Source organism: Neopelma chrysocephalum, unplaced genomic scaffold, assembly GCF_003984885.1.
Source record: "Neopelma chrysocephalum unplaced genomic scaffold, ASM398488v2 Primary Assembly neopelma1_94, whole genome shotgun sequence".
NCBI lineage: Eukaryota > Metazoa > Chordata > Aves > Passeriformes > Pipridae > Neopelma > Neopelma chrysocephalum.
Genome location: NW_020897756.1, coordinates 2,694,942 through 2,713,769, shown reverse-complemented (window position 1 = coordinate 2,713,769; position 18,828 = coordinate 2,694,942). Strand labels below are relative to the sequence as shown.

Below are 18,828 nucleotides of genomic sequence, written 5' to 3'. Positions count from 1 at the left end.
ATATATTACTACAATGGCCACATTTCATCCTTGGCTACATTCTAAAACAGGACACTGCTACTGTTTCCACACAATACTTACATGGATGAAGCTTTGGCCTCAAAAGGAAGGGGAACAGAGAAGGCTCTGCTACATCACACACTCCTGTTGCTGTTTCCCAGCCCCCTGCTCTCTCTAGCCTCCATCCACTCCTGCAGCTCTGCAGAGATCCCAAACACACAGAGCTCAAACACACTGTGACAGCAGCCAAAATTTCTAAACAGCTGATGAAACCACTAAGAGTGGGGAGGAAAACATCCTTTCTCTTCTATGCTGAGAAGTCAACAGGAATTCAGCAACTTGCCAGGAGAGCAAAGATCCCACACAAAAACCAGCATCTCCCCACCCCAGCACAGCCTCCCCTGAGCAGAGCCAGAGGGACAGGGGGATGTGAGCACCATTGTTTATTTGAAGAAGGAGTCCTGGGAAGAGGCACCTGCCACTCCCAGTTGGAGCCGTGGCAGTAACAAAGCACCCCCCCGGGGAGCAAGGGGCCAGCTCCCAGCACAGTTCACCCCAAAGCACCATGCCCTCCCTCTTCCTTGAGCGAAGGGGGACAACTCCATCCCCTGGGGAAAGCTGGGAGGGAGGCACAAGGCACGCAGAAACCTTCACAAAAGCCATTCCTGAGGAACTAGAGCAGTCAAGAGGAAATCCAGGGATGCTGTGAGGCCAGTGTGCACGTGCTGCTCCAAGGTGGACCACAGCTGCCTCCTTCTACTTTTGCAGAACTCAGGCCTTGCAGAGAGACGTCTTGCTGTCATCTCTCCAACCCTCGTTTGCCTCTCGATAATGATCCCAAAGCTTGCATTCCACACACTAGCCAGCAGTTAGCCCAATTTGTTACAATATAGATCTACCTGGGAACAGAAGGAAAAGAAAAATCCACTCCCACACGCTAAGGTCTGGCAGAGGATATTTTTTCCTGCAGTTCCCCCTCCACTTATTTAAAGTTTTAAAAAATAAAATCAAGAAGCAGAACAATCCTTCATGATAAGATTAAGGTCCTTGATGTGTGACTCTGTTTCAACGTGCCCAAAAACTGTCGAGCTTTCTCCTGCATGAAGAGTTGGTCTCGGGTTCCACCACAGGCCACTGCTTTCCAAGCCCTGGTCATCTGCAGAGGGAAAAGAAAGGATGTGTGCAACAGAGTTAAGGGAGAGGACAAACATCTTGTCAACATCATGTTCAAAAAAGATTGCAAAAACAAACAGATCTATCAACTATCTGCTACCACCTAAGGGAAATCAAACTTCAGCACCCATCTTGCAACCAGGAGGAACTTGCACACCACCAGTTACTCATCACAGGGTCAGGCAGTAATTTCTAAGGGTAAGGTTCAGCAGTTTTCCAGGTGAGTGCTCCATTTCAGGACAATTCACGTACCTTTTCAGGGCTTTTCCTTACTTGCCTCAAGACAAAAACCCCAAAGCACAAGCCCTGAAGGGATTCCAGTGATGGAAGAAATTCAAGCATAGCTCTGGGGTTTATTCCCAACCAGTACAATGCCCACAGGAGCTGCTCAACCCCAGGTCTAGCTGATTGAAGACAATTCTTAACAGCAATTAGGTGTCTTCAGTTTCAGCAAGGTCCCACAGCACACGGGATTAAGCAAAAATAAGGTGTGCTTCAGTATCTGCATGCAGAAAGGGCACACACAAGGTGTTTCTGCACTTCAGGAAAGCCCCTGTGAATCCCCTGATAAATGCAGCCAGGAGACACTCAACGCCCTGAACTGGAAATACCTGTTCACATGCACTGCAGAGAACCAGAGCTTGAGCTTCAGTGTTTGCTCATAGTAAGAATGTTCCACACAGCCCCAGCTTGGCTTTGGGCTGACGGAGGTTAAGTCCACAGCTGGATGAGCTCCCTTCATAAATAACTGACTGCAAGCACCACCAGCCCAGCACAATAAATCCCCAGAGCCCAGGAGCAGCTCAGACAGCTCTGCTGTCTCTGGGCAATGGGATTTCACTGCACATCTGCACTCTGTTACCACACAAACGGCTGCACTGCCACCTTCAAGTCACTCCCAAAGCTTTATTTATATGGATCTATTAGCTCTTGGAACAACTTGACCTTGCTGAGGACAGGAAGAGAAATGGAAGTCTTTAAAGAAGGGTTTATTTTGAGAAGGAGAAGGAATTATTCTGGCTGAGGAGTATTTATCTGTCAGAAGAAAGACCTTCCACAAGACAGCTCTAATGCAGGGACAGGTGCAACCCCCCTCACTGCAGCACTTCCTGAAGACTGAGCTACGGTGCTCAGTGAGGACAACACAGCAGTTGGGCTCTTCTGGGGTGGGAAACCACCCCCACAGGAGCCCCCAGTTGCAGTTTCACTCCCCCACTAAGGACAGCAGGTATTTCTATCCTCATTCAAGCTACTAGAGGGCTCCAATTACTTGGTCCAAGCAAACACCTACAAAATCATGAGCCAAATCCCCTTCTCTAAGCCACACTTCTCAGCAAAGCAGGGATATCCCTCTACTAACACACCCTGCCTGCAAGTGGTGAAGATTTTAAAGAGATCTGTTTATGTCCCAAAGGGCATTTGTAGGCTGCTGTGACTCCAGCACAACCTCGATCCAACTGTGCAGAGCTAAGGAAAAGGGTTGCTGTAACAGCAGCAACCTCAGCACAAGCTACAAGGTGCCACACTGTCAGATGGAGCTCCATACTGCCATGGGTTCAGGATAAAGTAGGATGAAGTCAGCCTAAGCTGGCTAAGGCACACAGCCTTCCCCACTACCTAGAAACACCCTAAAAATCAGAGGGGTGAGAAATACCTTTGTGCTTAAGCTTTATATAGCACTTCAGAGTTGCATACCCTGAGAAACAAAAAAGATGAGCTTACTGCTGTCCACCCAAGGAGTGCTCACTGGGAAAAGGAAAGTTTACTTCAGTGCCAGATCAATCATCCGAATTCCCTGAGGAATTGGGGTGGGGTGCAAATTCCCATGAGGAAATCCAGGGCGAAACGTGCTAAGCGGGTCACAGCTCTGATCAACCACAGGGCTCTGAGCCCCAGCAGGAAAGTAGGTTTGCAAAGAGACAGAAGGAGGCTGTAGTTTGACAGTACTGGTTGTTATCTCCCAGGCTTGGTGCAGGGACAGCCCTGAATGTGTAGAGGTGCCTATGCAGTAGTTCAGAGCTTCAACCCTCACTCCTCCTCCCAAGGAGGAAGGGCTGCACTGGCAGCTGAACTCTTGGCTGAGAGACCAGAGGTTGCAGGGCTTACTGGTGCTGGTGGCCTGAAATGGCTTGGCATTTTCCTGTAGGACATTTTCTCTGGCTGCACTTGCACGAAAGCTCTGTTGAGCAAATGACTGTCGTTCTTCCTGCTCGAGGAGGAAATGTTCAGGGACCTTGACAGGAAATTCACAGGCTGAAAAGAAAAAAAAAAAAAGAAAAACCATAAGAAAAGAAGAAATAAAGACTTTCATCCACATTCACATGGACTGTTCAAAGGTAGCTGCAGGCTGATTTGCACAGGGGTTTTTTTTCAGAGCAGAGACAGCTCTGCCCCTGCTCTGAATGCAGAACTCCTCACCTGGGCTCTTTTGAAACACACAGTCTTGGGGAGGGCAGGCAGATTTTGTGTCATATCTTCATCCACAATATCTAGGGCTAGAGACTTCCGGACCTTCCTGATGGGACTCCTGCGCAACTGGAGGACGTAGAAAAAACAGTGTCAGCATGGATCCACCCAGAAGATTGCCATCCTTAGGGCCCAGGGTACACACCAAGCCCATGTCATCCTGGGTCTGCACGGCCCCAGCATCTCAGAAAGAAGGATTGCTGCAGCCTTCCCCACCACAGGGCACAGCAGCTTCCAGTGCTCTCTTCCTGGCACCTACTGCCACCAATTTAGAAGACAAAGACCCTTTCAGTAGGAAGGTCACCAAGAAACTGAGCCAACAGACTCTTCGTACCAGCCCACAGCCTTCTGGGAGCCCAGTGTGCTCCAGATGCTCCAAGTGTGCCCTGGGTCTCTCCAGTAGGATAGCAACACAGCATCCCCTAGCAAGCCCTGAGTTCAGTATAAACCAGGACATAGCTGGCAGTATTTTAAGCAGGCCTTAACCTCAAGTGCCTCTTGCTGATTCAAAGGCAGCAGTCAAGGGGCCAAAAACATCTTGGCATCAACAGCAGGATGAATAAAACCAAGCAAAACACCCCCTAAAAGCAGAGGGCAGCTCAGCAGCAGGTACTGGATGCAAAATCAGCTCACCCCTTGTTTCCTTTTCTGTTTCTCAGGCTTCACCTCATCCTCTATTATGAGTTCGATGCCAGCTTCACTTCGGAGCACCTCTTTCAAGTCTTCTTCCAGGTGAGGAGTCTGGGGCTGGTGTGAAAAAGGCAGAGAGAGCACAAGGCAGTCAAAGTCTGTATTCTGGGCAGGCTCACGAGTATTTCTCTCAAGGGATAATGGGGTCAGGAGAGATCACAGTGGGAGGACAAACACAAAGATGACTTCCAATTTACTTCCCAGCTGGAAAAGATAGGACAAGTTTTCTGCTAGCCTAACAGATTTCCAGGATCTCTAGGCATGAGACACTCATCATCTGAACACCAAGTGTGGCATCAGCAGACCAGTATGCACACAAGGCCTGGGATACTGGAAACTGCCATCTCCACAACACCCACATTCAGAGATGCAGTTCCTCAGAGAAGCCTAGGCAGAGCATTTCCTTGCTTTTCCTCAAGGTCATCATAGCCAAGCACTGCAGCCTGGTTCAAGGGCAGGTTTTGGCATTTTTAGCTGGTTTCCAGAGGAACTAACAGTCCTGTGGCTGCTTACAATGAAATGATCACCATGACAAGGTCCCCTCCCATCTCAGCCTGTCACTACCAAACTGCACTTTGTTCTGGCCCAGATAAGAGTTGGTTCACGGCTCTGCTGCAACCTGCCCCATGCCCTATCACACTTCTGCCACCTGCAAGCCACAGCCCTGCCCAATAATTACCAGAGGTCTAATTGGTCCATATTTCTCCAGGGCATTTTTGAAAGGCGTGGGAGTATGAGGCGTGTTGTCCACCACATACGTCTGATCTGGTGTGACAAACCTGAAAGCAGAGAGGGGGAAAGAGAAGGGATCAGACCTGCTGTAACCCACAGAAGGCAACAATCCACCCAGCAGCTGAGCACAACACTTGGCTGTGGCCCCAGTCAGCCCGGGCACTTGCTCCCTGCAGCTCAGAGTGGAGCTGTTTTGGGAGGGAAACACTAATTTAAGGAAATCCCCAGCCTGCCTTGCCCCTCTCTTAGTAGTGGCAAGTACTGAGAGGTGTGTTTGAATTGAACCAGCCTCCTGTGTGGAAAAGGACTCTGCTCAGGGAAGAGGAGGAAGAAAGGACTTACGCTAAGTTCTTCTGGGGCAGAGGGGTCTTGTCCCTGTGCAGTGGGGTGGTGACAATCACCTTCTGGCTGCACACAGGTGTGGAGGTCAGGGATGGGTTCTCCAGTTCTAGTGTATCCTGTTTGGTCCAAAAGTTTAAGAACTGAACAGCACAGGAAAGAAAAAGTGAACACAGTCAGTCTCAAGCATCCCAGCATCACATCACAAGGCATTACTTTTTCCTCAATAGGGAGGGAAAATCTGAAGTAGAGACAACACTCCCATTCTGAGCAGCTGTCCCAGTGTAAACCAGGATGACTTATGGACTCATACAGTTCTGTACATGGACACACATGTGAAAGTTGCCTGAAGGTGCCTCACACCTATAAAGGTTATTTACTTCCCGTAAGGGATGAGCTGATACAACTACAACTACTAGCTACAGTGTGGGAGAGAAGTCTCTCCTTGCACCAGTAATCCCAGCTCTCCAAAGGTCTATTCCAACCTCATGTTAGCAAACATGAGGGAAGGCCATGTAACACGAAGTGTACAAGTTAACAAGTTTTGCATTGAGCTGCTTTCAGCCTAAACTGTAAGAAGACTACACACTCTCTCATCTCTGCTAGGATTTTACTTCACAACAGCTAATAAGTGACAGCTTTACTCAAAAAAGGAATGAGGTTTGTGCCCAAGAATCTATCAGGACAGAAAAGCTGTGTTCGTGACATTCACTGATGGCTGAAGCTCAGCCCAAGAGGCAGGACATGCCCATTGCCTTCTCAAATTCACTCCAGACCTTCCTGTCTTTTACACTGAGCAAAGTTAAACATTTCAGATCCTAATCTGATTTCCCAGTCCTTGTTAGCCTTGCATTCAAGGCCAACCTGAACCTGCATGTTGGACTGTCCTGTGGTGCTCTCTCATGTGCATCCAGGGCTGCAGGAATAAGGGCCTCAGGGCACAGGTAGACAAAGAGTCTGAGCAAAGTTGCTGTGGGAGCTGTGCTGGAAAACACAGCAGACTTTATTCTGTTTTATAAACAGAACTCCACCACTTTCAGATAAGAGAGACTACTGGGTTTGACCTTCACAGTGCCCTAAGGTGATGTATGTTGGAGACTATGTGTGCACAAGTGTGTGGACACTGTAAGAGTCACGACACAGATCAAAAGACCCCAAGTCCCTTTTGCAACAAAGACAAGCCCAGGAGCATTTTCCCAAGCACAGCAATGCCGAGGTCTGCACAAGGTGTTTGCTGCCCAGCCTGCCTGAGTGACTGAACTGCAAACAAATGGGGAAAGCAAATTTTCACTGCTGCCACTCTGCTACCCACAGCTGGGGCAGCAATGCCCTGGGGACAGAAGCAATGTGCTCTACAGCATGGGCAGGCATGTAGATCCATCCACACAGTGGTGCTTCTCCACAGTGCCCTGCCTCTCACACAGGGTAGCTGGGCTTTTCTGAGGCTGAAAGCACTCCCAGAGGCAAACGCGGTCTGCTGCTCCCAAAGGAAGGGCAGCACTGAAGACAAGCAGTGCCAGAACCCAGTTCTGTGGCTTGTTTTAGCAAAGGGATACACCCTGCACACTGGCACTGTCTCATTCAAGGCAGGAGAGGCATTCAAAGCTGGCAGAGCTGATGGGAATACATGACATTAGGGCAAGAAGACAGAGCATGAACATGCTTATTAGCTCAGGCTCAAGCCCAGGCAGAGGAGCACAGACTGGGCCCTGCTGTTTCCCCATACCTGAGATGGAGAGAAGGGCAGTGTCTTTACAGGGGTGCCCTTGGGGGTCATGCTGTTGCAGGAGTCAAGGAAGGACAGACCGGTGCTGGTGACGTTCTCTGTGACAGGGGAGAGGGAGATCTTCCTCTTCTTCTGCCTCATCAGCACCGAGGGTGGGGTGCCAAAGCTCCCCTCAGCATGAGGGGAGATGGGGATGAGCTCTCCCTTGCTGCTCCTGCTCAGGTCGGAGATGGTGTGGCCATCCAGGCGGTACTCGGTCATGCTGGGCAGGGACGGTGCAGCCTCACTCAGCGTTGGCCTCATGGGACTGTTGTTGCTGCTGCTGCCACCAGCAGAAGGTTCCTCAGGCAGGTCAAACTGGGTCAGGTCACACCACCCACCATCTGGGTCCTGCACGCAAGGGAAACCATCAGTGGCAGCCCAGGAGCGAAGCTGAGCAGCTGACGGGTGAAGACGCAAATTTGAACTAGGAGGTGAAGAAAGTGTGTGATGGCACCAAGATTTGGAAGGAGCCTGGCTAGGAGAGCCCCAGCCCTCCTCCCCTCTGCTGTAGGCACAGCTGGAAGCCAGACCAGGGCACTGACCCAGCTGAAAGCTGCTGTTTGTGCACAGGCAGGTTTTTCTATTTCTGCAAGATTGGTTTCCCATCTCGGTTCACAGCACAGCCGCACAAACAGCTGCACCCCTCCAGAGAGGGAACAAAAAAAGCAGCTGGGGAGAGGTCTGGGGACAGGGGCTGAATGAAGTGACTGTCACCCAACAGCAAACCACAGTCTTGGGCACATCAACAGAGCTGGACACAGGGCTCTGCACTGCTGAAAGCAGAACCAAACCAGTTCAGAGATGAGCTGCTTCACAGCTCCATCCCACCAACACCCAGAACCATACAAGGACCCACACATGGCCTGCTAAGCCTCGGGCACAGACTGTCTTCCTATACACAGGCAAAGTGGATCCTTCACGGATAATCAGCTCACAAGCTCCTCAGGCAGGCTGAGGGCTGCAGAGGCACTTTCCTCTGGTGGCAGCAAAGTGCCCTGTTGATTCTAGCCAGCCTCCCACCCTGGTGTGCCTCTGTCACCCACCAGACATCAGCAGTGCTTGACTGGCCCAAAATTACTAGTTTCAGTGAAGCTACCTCCACTGAAAACAAACAGTGATCATATGCCAGCGTGAAAGGGTCTGTCCTCTGTAGTACAAATGGGCTTGGCTTATTCCCAGTCAGTCCTGTCCCATCCCATCCCATGACAGGAGGAAGGAAAAGCCAATAAGCCTGAGCTGAAGCATTATGAAAACAAGTGCTGGGGACACTCTGGCCAATAAAGAAGGATTTGAAATCAGATTTGCCAGCACCTACAGCCTCCCACACCAGCAGAGCCCATGCACAAGGACACCCACCTAGGGAAATCTGCAAGCCCACGGCAATACCAGCAGAGCTGGAAAGGTCTAATCCAGCCCTGAAATAGAGATGGTAGGAATCTGCAAGGCAATGACAGACCCAGCCCTCCTCAGGCCACCCATGGTGATGAGCAAGGGGACTTGGTAAGTTCATTCAAGGATAAAGGATAAAATCAGTCTCCCTTGGGGTAGCAAGGGACTGTTACTTACAGATTCAATCATGTCCAGAGCTTCATTGAAGGCTGGCACACAACTTGGGTACAAATAGTTGGCAGCTTCAACAACCCATTTGTAGGGTGATTCGACGAACGAAGTGGCATCCTCAGGCACTGCTGCCTCTTCTGGAGTTCCCTCCATGTTCTGCTCTGCCAGTTCTGCTGCTGGCAGCTCCGAGGGCAACTCCTGTACACCCGTCACCTCCTCATCACTGACATCTTCTTCTTTTATCTCAGAGATATCCACTGGCCAGTTTGGCAGGACATTCTTCACACATACAAGCAAAGAAAGTCCAGATATTAGTAGAAAACAAAGGAACAACATCAAGTCTTGGGTACAAAGAGCAAGAGTCCCTCTACACATTCAGGTTTCCCACCTGCCATTCAGTTTCACATCCCCATTCTCCCTCACTGCTCTGTCCCATACGCTACCTGAGCAGGAGTCCGTGCAACATAACAAGCACAGGACTATTTAATTGAAGATTTCTCTTTACAGTATCCCAGGAGAAAACTGAACATAGGCTGAACAGGTAGCACAAGTTCTGCATTTCCTGCCTTCGAAAACCACATGCTTTCTTCATGAAAACAAACATTTGGTGTCCTTCTCTGCTTCCTTTTTTAGAGGAAAGAAACACAGTATCTCTTCACCATGCTCCCACACACACACTGTCTAGAGCAGCCTCCTTTGCCTATCAGCAACAGCACAATAAAGCCAAAAGAACCTTCAGTATCCAAGACAGACCTGATGCTCGGACTGGCAAGATAACAGCTCTAGCATATGACACACTTGGGCTCCCATCACACCTCTAGCTCCTGGAGGGAGAGATCTCCCAAGAGGCAGTCTCTTGGAAAAGGCTGGAGAAGGCACAGTCAGTCTATGCAGACACCAGGCTACGGCAAAGGTAGCGTGAGGCAGCAGAAGGGTGGATGAACAGCTCCAAAACACATTAGCAGAGCAGGGGACTGACCCACTTGCCTGCTGCAAGTGCTGGTGCCGTACCTGGCTCTCAGCTGTCGTTTGACTTTGTCTCTCCTTGTTATCCACCTCCACGAGCAAGTACAGTGACTTGGACTCCTTAGTTTCATTGAGAAAGCCTCCCGTGTCCACCTTCCGCTTGATGGTGGAGTTCCAGTGATTCTTCACAGCATTGTCGGTCCTGCAGAAAAAGCAGAAGAAAACAAATCACCATTTACAGTAGCTCTAAAGCACAGCTAAAAGTTCCAACACACTCCCCAGCCCCATCCTTGGAGCCTAACACATAGATCTCCATGGGCCACCCAGCTGGGAAGGCAGCAGTGAGCAAAGAGGTCCTACCTCCCAGGCAGCAGCTTGGCAATCTCCGCCCAGCGATTCCCCAGGACCTTGTGGGCCTCAAAAATTATACGATCCTCCTCCTCTGTCCAGGAGGACTTCTTCACCTCAGGGTTCAGGTGGTTATGCCAGCGTTCCCGGCACTGCTTCCCTAACCGCCCTTTCAGGTGCTTGGCTATCAGGGTCCACTGTTTGGTGCCATATTTTTTAACCAGTTCAATTACCTTTGAAGAGAGAGAGAGGAAAATAAAGACATGGAAGAAAGGAGAGGAAGGTCAATACACTCATCTTCAGGCTTTGCTCTTCAGCTCTCTTGGGACTAGTTAAGGGCAGACAAAGGCCCCTTAGGAGGAAAGGCTGGAGGGATCCAGCATGGACAGTCAGGTGTACCAACCCTCATGAGAGCAATGATTCTGCCAAATTTCTGTAAGAGGCTGTTTCCATGCAGACACGGGGCATCTGTGAATGCAGATGACCACTTCAAGAAGATGAGGTGGAGACTGGCAGGTGCACCAGGGGCAAAGGGGCCCAGACTGAGAAACACGCCCATTTCTGAGCAAGGGCCAAGTCCCACCTGCTCCAAGGTTCCTCTGCCCTCCCTGCTTCTGAAGACCTGCCTGCATGACAACAGTCCCCATCAGCTCTGCACTGGTCTGCTATTCCCTTTCCCAGTGTGCTACAGCCAGGACATCCCAGGGCTGCAGGTCCATGCCCTGCTAGCACCAGCACACACTCAGGGAGACCTTCAAAGCCTAAGCAAGCCACGTTCACTTAAGAGCCATCCATCCACTTTGCCTCTTCCCCTTCACCCAGGGCTTTGTCACTTCTGCCTGAGACTCAATGCAAATGCTTCTGGGCACAGAAACTGTTCCGAGACCCTACAATGTCCAGGGCACAGTCAGGATGAAACAATCTACTTCCTGAAATGTTCAGCCTACCAAAATCCTAGCTGAAGAGTTTTCAAAGTACATTTCCACCCTGCCCAGCTGTGCTCAGCTGAAAGGTGCAGGTAGAGAGGTGATGCTCAGTGCTCTCAGCACGGCACAAATGTCCCTACTGCAGACCCTTGTCTGTCAAGCACAGACAAATGGGCCAAAGATGCCAAACTGAGGCACGGGCCAAGGAGCTGGGGCAAAGCAATGTGCAAGGTTGGGAGGAGAGAGCTGGAGCCCAGCTTGACCGGGATGGGTAGGCTGGTAGAGTCAGGACAATGCAAAGGGAAGGGGAAATCAAGCAACAACTGCTCTGCTGTAAGGTGGAAGGACATAATGAGAAGTTTCCTTGGGACATGCTTGACATAAAGTAATGGGACCAAAAGAAATGAGGGAGCAAAAGTGTTACAGAGAACCTGCCAGATTAGGATATTTTGTAGAAGTTGGAATTTATTCCAACTTTTCTTAAGTACATCAAGATGATGAGTCTGAGTTAGCCCCTCTTAGCTCACTCTGCAAATAGTAGAGAAACAGGCTCACAAAAGTCATGATTTACCCAGCTAACCCCAGACATCCACTCCAGCCTGCCTACTGTGGCAGAGGAAATGCCAGTTTTATTTTCTCTTGAATCCAACCTGGCCAGGCCAGGTGGAGACCTGCCAGCACGGAGATGAATTAATTCCCTTTTCAGCTCTCTCCCCTGCAGATTACTGTGGCAGTACTGTGTGAAAGGGAGAAGGTGTTTACCTGAAGAGGCCTAGAGCTACTCCTGCATATCACAGCCATGGCTACCCAGGCTGCTCAGAGCAGGTCAGACAGTGCTGCTCTCACAGGTATCCCTCAGTGAGAAGAATTACATACAGTTTACCACAAGACCTGAGGGTCTAACTCCTTCACCCTCTCTGCAGACAGAGACAGTCCAAACACTCTGGTTCTCTTGGCCCTGACTTACTTTTTGGTCCTCTTCTTTGGTCCAAGGGCCCTTAACCAGGTCTGGATTCAACACTCTCAGCCACCTGTACTGACACTGCTGATCACTGCGGTTCTGGGAAAAGGAAGGAGAATAGCCTTGTGTTAGACTGGAGGCTCCAAAAGCCCAAAAATCTCCAAAGGCAGTAGCAGTCCCCATACACAGAGGCTGTCCCACAGAAAACCTGCAGAAGCACGTGGAAAATACATACTAAGACCCTAGACCCAGGGCACTGAGCACAGGGACAGGAACCTCAATTTCTCACCCCAGCTCCAACAGACTCACCCTGGAAAGCCCTCTGCACAATGTCTCCCTGCCCTGAAGCAGCCCCATTTCACAGCCTGGAGCTGCTGTCACAGAACAGTCCCACTGCACAGACACAGAGAACCAGCACAAGGAGAGGAAGCAACATGCAAACTCTGTGATTCCCAGCTGGGCAAGGGGTCACTTACAGGAAAGTGACTGGCCAGGAATTTCCAGTCATTCTGCCCATAGTGGCTTACTAACATCTTCAGCTGCTCATCCTGCAAAGAACAAAGACACCCACTTTCAGATATACTGAGGGAACAGATGCCAGAGGCACCCCATGGCTGATGGCATCAAGAGAACAAGCTAGATATTTTGAACAGCCAAGAAGGTTTTGTTGGCATTCTGTGTTCAGGGGAGGAAAGTAGCTCATACCAGCCTTTAACAGCATTCCAGTATACGAAGCCCAACTGGAACAGACTGTTTGGTTCTGGGCTCTGTACTAGGACAAGCTCATACACTGAATACAAAACAACAGCTCAGCTCTGTTCCAGTACAGTCTGGTTCTAACCCTGTGGCCAAGGGCCTGCTTACCCAGCCCCAGTGCACTCCTGACCAGACAGTCCATCTCCCAGCTCAGCCACTGGTTTTGCCTGGCCAGGAAAGCTGACTGGTTGAAGTGTATCATCACTAGCCTGGTGGTCTTCTGTCTTTCAGTGCTACAGGGCTCTACAGCATCTCTTCCATGATCTCTGCTTATAGCCTGAACGTGTGTACTCATACAGCTCAGAGAAAGCCTGTTATAGGGGTCCTTGTCTGTGAGCTCTGGATGGGCAAACAGGCATGAAATTATTCCCTGCCCAGTATGAGCCCAGGGCTTTGAACTCTCCACAAAGACCACCTTACTCAGTGTCCAAATCCCAGGGAGACAGGACATCTTGCAGTTTTCACAGAGAACAAAAATGATGGAGGGACTAGGAGGAGGGAAGTGAATATCCCAACTAATTTCACGCTCTTAGCCAGGATGACTAAGCCATGATTCCAACAGTTTCAATACTCCCTGCTTTTGCTAGAGAAAAAGGAGAACACTTCCATTGCACAATTCAGCTTGTTGGAGGCCTCATCCATCCTCTGGAATCCCTCTTTGCTCACATGAGTGCTGCAGGCAGCAGATGCCTCACTGAGGACTCACATGCTTAAGCTAAAGAGGTTGGAGCTCTTGCTCTTCAAGTTGCACTTCAAACTCCCCTGAACTCTGAGCCTCATTCAGACCTCAGATCAGAATAAAAGACACATGGTCTTCTCCAGTAGCAAGACAGCAGGAGGTGGGGTCATAGCCAGCAGGTAAGGACTGGGGTGGAGTCACCGAAGCCCAGGGTGCCAGACCAGATGCCCACCCCAAAACACCTCTCTCGGCAAATTTTGGGCTCTCACTCACCTCTTCTTGGGTCCACTTGACTTTGCACCTGCCATCCCGCTGCTCTGGCACATCCAGTTCGGTATCCTGGTAGCGCAGCTCATCCTGGTCCTCACTAGAAGTAAAAAAATGAAGATTATAACTTCCAGCTCTGATGAAAACGCAGGAGACAGAGCAAGCCCCACCATGCAGAGCGGAACTCCAGATCTGTCCCTTCCAGCACTGAGCCCCAACATCCATCCATCCAGGTTTAAAGGAGACCCTCGGCTTTGGGCTCTGGTGGCTGCTAGTAACTTTCATGCTGCCCAGAGCAGGGCAAGGAGCGTTTCTCTTCATTTCTGCTCCCTCTGTCCCTCGAGGAGGACTTTGCATCTTGGGGGGGCTGGCACCATTCCCCCATTCCAGTTCCCCACCTCCGGGATCGCTGGAACGAAGGGAGCGGGCAGCGCCGGCCGGGCGGTGCGGGGGAGCAGCCCAGGGGCTCCGAGAGAGCAAACCCAGGCCCGGGTGGAGCCCCTGGGACCGTTCAGCGCGGGGATCCCGGGGCGCGGGGCCGCCGCCCTGCGGGCATCCCGCATCCCGCTGTCCGGCCTGAGAGCGGGAACGGGGCGGCCAGCGGGAGCCCGCGGGGTGTTCCGCGGAGCCGGCACGAGGAGTCCAGGCACGGCGGGGGCCGCGCTCACTCACCCGCGGGTGCGGCGGGCCATGGCGGGGCCGGGCCGGGGTCGGGAGCGGGGCCGGAGCGCGGCACCGGCGGCACTTTCCTATCTCGCGCCAACGGCGCCCCCCCCGCCCGGGGCCGGGCCGCGCATGCGCCCCGCGCCTCCCGCCCGCACAAAGAGGCGCGCGCGGGAGGGCGCCCGTCCGCCCCTCCCCCGGGACCTGCATCCACCCGGGAACGGTGGCATCCACCCCCGGGACTGACCCGGCACCCCCGGCATCCACCTCTGCACCGATCCGGGACCCCTGGGACCCCCTATACCCGTCCCCGCACCCACCCCGGCCCCTCCGCATCCAACACCGCACTGACCCGGGACCACCGAGACTCCCCGCATCCACCCTCGGGACCCTCCGCATCCGCCCCCACACACACCGCAGCAGCAGCTCTGAGCTTGGGGCAAGAGGATCACACACAGACACACACACACCCCCGGATCACCTCTACCTGAAACAGGCTGAGAAAGTTGGGGCTGTTCAGCCTGGAGAAGGGAAGGTTGTGTGGAGACCTCAGAGCAACCTTCCCCTGTGTGAAGGGGCCTACAGGGAGGCTGGAGAGGGACCCTTCATCAGGAACATAGTGACAGGACAAGGAGGAGTGGGTACAAATTGACAGAGGAGAAATTTAGTTTAGATACTAGGAAGAAATTCTTCCCTGTGAGGGGGGTGAGGCCCTGGCACAGGTTTCTCAGAGAAACTGTGGCTGCCCCATTACTGCAAGTGAGGAAGGCCGGGTTGGATAAGGCCTTGAGCAATTTGAGCTAGGGGGAGGTGTTCCTGCCTGTCTGATGCTTCCCAGGAGGTAATAGAGGGGCTGGCGTGCAACAGCCCAGATTTGCTCCCTGGCCAGGCAGCAGCACTGTCACGCTGCATCCCAGATTCCTGCCCTGGGGACAGCAGGGCATGAACACATTAGGGCTCTACACCTGCATACCAGATTCCTGCTGCTCTCACAGCTGTGCACACAGATAACACCCACAGCCAGTGCCAACATGTTACAGAATCACAGAATATTCTGAGCTGGAAACAACCCACCAGGATCATCCAAGTCCAACTCCCGGCCCTGCAAAGAACAGCGCCAGTAATCCCACTATGTTCCTGAGGGCCTTGTCCAAATGCTGCAACATATATATTTATAGCATCTGTGCTCAGTCTGTGCACATGGATATTCCTGACCAGTGTATCACAACAAGATGGTTTAAGGGAGCTGCTTTACGCTGACGCCGCAGCCCTCATTAGCTCACACAGAAGCAGCTCTGCAGCGTTTAACATCCTGCTTTGCTGAGGCTGCTGAGCTTTTTGGGCTGGAAGTCAGCTTGAAGAAGATAGAAGTTTTCTATCAGCCTGCACCTCAGGAAGCCTTCCATCATCCCCATATCACCACTGGCGAATCAGAGCTCAAATCAGTCCAGCAGTTTAATTATCTAGGCAGCCTCATCTCCTCGGATGGTAAGATTGACAGAGAGATAGACAACAGGTTAGCAAAGGCATATAGAGCTTTTGGAAGACTCCATAAAGGAGTCTGGAGAAATAAACACCTGAAGAAAAGTACAAAGATCAGTGTTTACAGAGCCATTGTGCTGTCTACTCTTTCATATGGATCCAAATCATGGGCCATCTACTGCCACCACCTGCGACTCTTAGAACGCTTCCATCAACACTGTCTCCATACAATCCTAAACATCCACTGGTCAGATTATGTGACTAATGTGTCTGTTCTAGAACAGGCAGCAGTTACGAGTATTGAGGCCATGTTGCTGAGAACACAGCTGCGTTGGGCAGGACACATCTCAAGGATGCAGGACCACCACCTCCCTAAGATCTTGCTCTATGGTGAACTTGCCACTGGCTGCTGTAAGAGAGGAGCCCCGAAGAGGAGATACAAGGACTCCCTGAAGCAACATCTCAGCCTTGCTCACATTGATCTTCATCGCTGGTCTACTCTGGCCTCCAATCGGGAGGTCTGGAGACACACAGAGAACGTTCCTTTGAGAATGCACACAGGATCACCACTGAAAAGACAATGCAGAAAGAATCGTATCCTGCCGATACCATCCAAAGAGTCTTTCTGCTGTGCCTTTTGCAACTGATCTTGTCTAGCTCGCATTGGCCTCTTTAGCCACCAGTGTGCTTGTAGCAAATGTGGGTAGACCCCTTCCCAAATCTTCGTTTGCAAAGCCTAGCCATGATATCATAACAAACAAGGTAAAAGTTGAAAGAGCTGTCACCTTATTAGGGATCCTGCACTGGGTCCAAGTAGGAAGACTCCATGTATCCTGCAAACACCCCTTTCCTCTCCAGAGTTACCCACTGACAAGGTACCCAGCCCTTACAGACACCAGTGTACCTCCAGCAGTCAGCCATGACACAGCATCACTAGCCCTGTGTTTAAAAAGAGGGAAACGAAAACCCATCCCTCTCCCAAACTGGCTTAGTTAGAAAATTAGCCTGTTAATTAACTACCAGAACTATAAAACCACTATAAGTGACCCTGGTAAAAAAGGCTCAAGCCTTTCAAGGGATCTCTGTAGAAGCTGAAGGTAAGTAGTGGTTTTTTAGTCTATCCTCTTATTGTCTCCTTTATTTCTTACATACTAATTTGTTGAAATCATCTTTAAGGAAAAAGTTTTTTTAGTCTCTTAAAGAAGACTTTCCTTCTAGACTGATGATACAGTTCCATTTTACAGTAAATTCAGGAGCTTTTTAGCTCTGTTTTTAATGTTTTCAGTATAAAAATGGTTTCAGACCATAGTAAGTGCTTTCTCCTTCCCTGACCTGCCCTGTTCCCTCTGGGGGTGGCGGGAAGTCAACTGCTGGCTGAGCTGGTGGTGAGGGTTACTGGATGTGGGACTAAAGACAAGATGAGAGGTGCTCCTCAACCTCTTCAATCCTAACCAGAGCCTGGCTTTAGTGCCTCCCCGTCAAAGAGGCTCAAATCTAGTGGTTTAATGGCTCACTCACTTAAGGAATGAGGATAAAATGTCTTATTTCTCAGGAAAACCAGATCCATCTTAGTACAGCTAACAGGCGGAGAGGTTTCCTGAGTCTCTCTATGCCCTACACAAAGCTGAGAGTGATAGACAGGCTGAGGCCAAATGAACACAACTCTAAGGAGGCTTCATGGTGGCCCCCGGGGCAACAAACAGGCTATGGTGCAACTGTTTTGCTCTAGAAGACAGTGACAGGCTGGATGCTCTCCTACCTGTCCTGGATCCCACACAGCTCCTTGCAAGACCGAGACAGGATTTTGCCGAGAGCTGTCTCGCTACTGTAAGTCTGCAATTCACTAGTGAACAATATTGAACAGTAACATGTTTATTCTGATAGGAACATCCTGGTCTCCATAAACCTAGCAGTGGTGGGATTCTGCACCATGCTGTCCACACAGAGGCATGGTTCCAGCATCTTGACCATAAAGGAAATCCTAGAAAATGGCTTTGTGGCCAGGACCTTCAGCCATACCCATTCTTCTCCTGTCCAGAGTTATTGCATGGACTCTAGCAGTGCCTCTAAATCAGACACCTGGGAGCTTCTCATGGACTTGGACAGCACAGCAAAAAGCAGTTCTCTCTGTGTTGTCAAGCAGTCGGAGTCTCTGAGCAGCTGTGTGAAGACTGACCTGCACAGCCTGACCCAAGGCATCTCTGACCTCAGTCTTGTCTGCCTCTGCAAGGCCCACCAGGGCCAGGCCACCTTGGAGCTGTCTGGTTTGCCTTGTGAAGACTCCAGCACACCTGGCTGCCTCATGGACATGCCATCACAGAACACCTCAACACCTCACAAGAAAGACAAGCACCCCAAACCACTAGAGTCTGCTCTCCAAGAGCTCCGAGCTCCTCGGAGACCTCTCTGTCCTTGGGAATGTGCCAGCACCCAGGTGGGAGATCTCGTCAATAAAATCCCCTCAGTGATGTGAGCACTGAGGAGTTAAGGTTACTGGGATGCTCCAAACTGGACATGTCGCCCCTGGAGACATCCCATCCGTAGTGATTCCTCTGGCTTGGCCTGGTGCCTTCAAGAAGCGCTCCGTGCTGATGCGCGGTTCTGCCGCCCCCGAGACCCTGCCGAGCGATCCTGACCTTGTCCCTGTGTTTCTGCACCAGGCTCAGTGATGCTGCTGCCCTGGCTCTGTGCCCCGAGCACGGCGGGCTGTGGAGTGCCTGCAGGGGGGCACGGATCCGCACTGCAGCACAGGAGACGGAGCCCTCCTGCCCTGCCCAGAGCCAGCGGCTCTTGTGCTGACGGCAGCACCTGGTGAAAGGTTAAATCTGCCCACCTGGGGTGAGGGGCTTTGGGCACTGCTCTTGAAGGATATTTGGGCGGTTGATGGCAGCAGCGCCGCTGGCTCCCCGTCCTCCCCGATCCCTGTCTTTTGTACTAACGCAATAAAGATACAAATGTTGTTCTGTGTGGTTGACCTTGGGCGCTCACTGCCCGCCCGGCTTGCGGCTGAACCCCGCTCAACTCCCAAGGCCGGCTGCCGGTACAACCTCAG

At 51.4% G+C, this 18,828-nt stretch overlaps 1 protein-coding gene across 1 annotated transcript; it reads right to left on the bottom strand.

Annotated features, from left to right (window-relative positions):
• Nucleotides 1-859: 859 nt before the first annotated feature.
• Nucleotides 860-14,349, bottom strand: MYBL2 (MYB proto-oncogene like 2). Its single transcript, XM_027693929.1, has 14 exons — nt 14,304-14,349; nt 13,638-13,731; nt 12,406-12,477; nt 11,936-12,028; nt 10,055-10,275; nt 9,740-9,896; nt 8,735-9,007; nt 7,127-7,516; nt 5,404-5,543; nt 5,009-5,108; nt 4,273-4,386; nt 3,592-3,708; nt 3,280-3,426; nt 860-1,156 (listed from the first exon to the last, which is right to left on the bottom strand). The coding sequence occupies exons 1-14, from the start codon at nt 14,321-14,323 to the stop codon at nt 1,028-1,030; spliced, it is 2,067 nt and encodes a 688-aa protein (XP_027549730.1). The 5' UTR covers nt 14,324-14,349; the 3' UTR covers nt 860-1,027.
• Between the last annotated feature and the right edge of the window lie 4,479 nt (nt 14,350-18,828).

Excerpts from the sequence above, each read along its gene's own strand:
- MYBL2 (XM_027693929.1), bottom strand. The coding sequence starts at position 14,323 with ATGGCCCGCCGCACCCGCGG. Across the intron at positions 5,544-7,126 it reads TGCCCTTCTCTCCATCTCAG|TTCTTAAACTTTTGGACCAA; the intron begins GTATGGGGAAAC and ends TGTGCTGTTCAG. Across the intron at positions 5,109-5,403 it reads CTGCCCCAGAAGAACTTAGC|GTTTGTCACACCAGATCAGA; the intron begins GTAAGTCCTTTC and ends CTCTGCTTTCAG.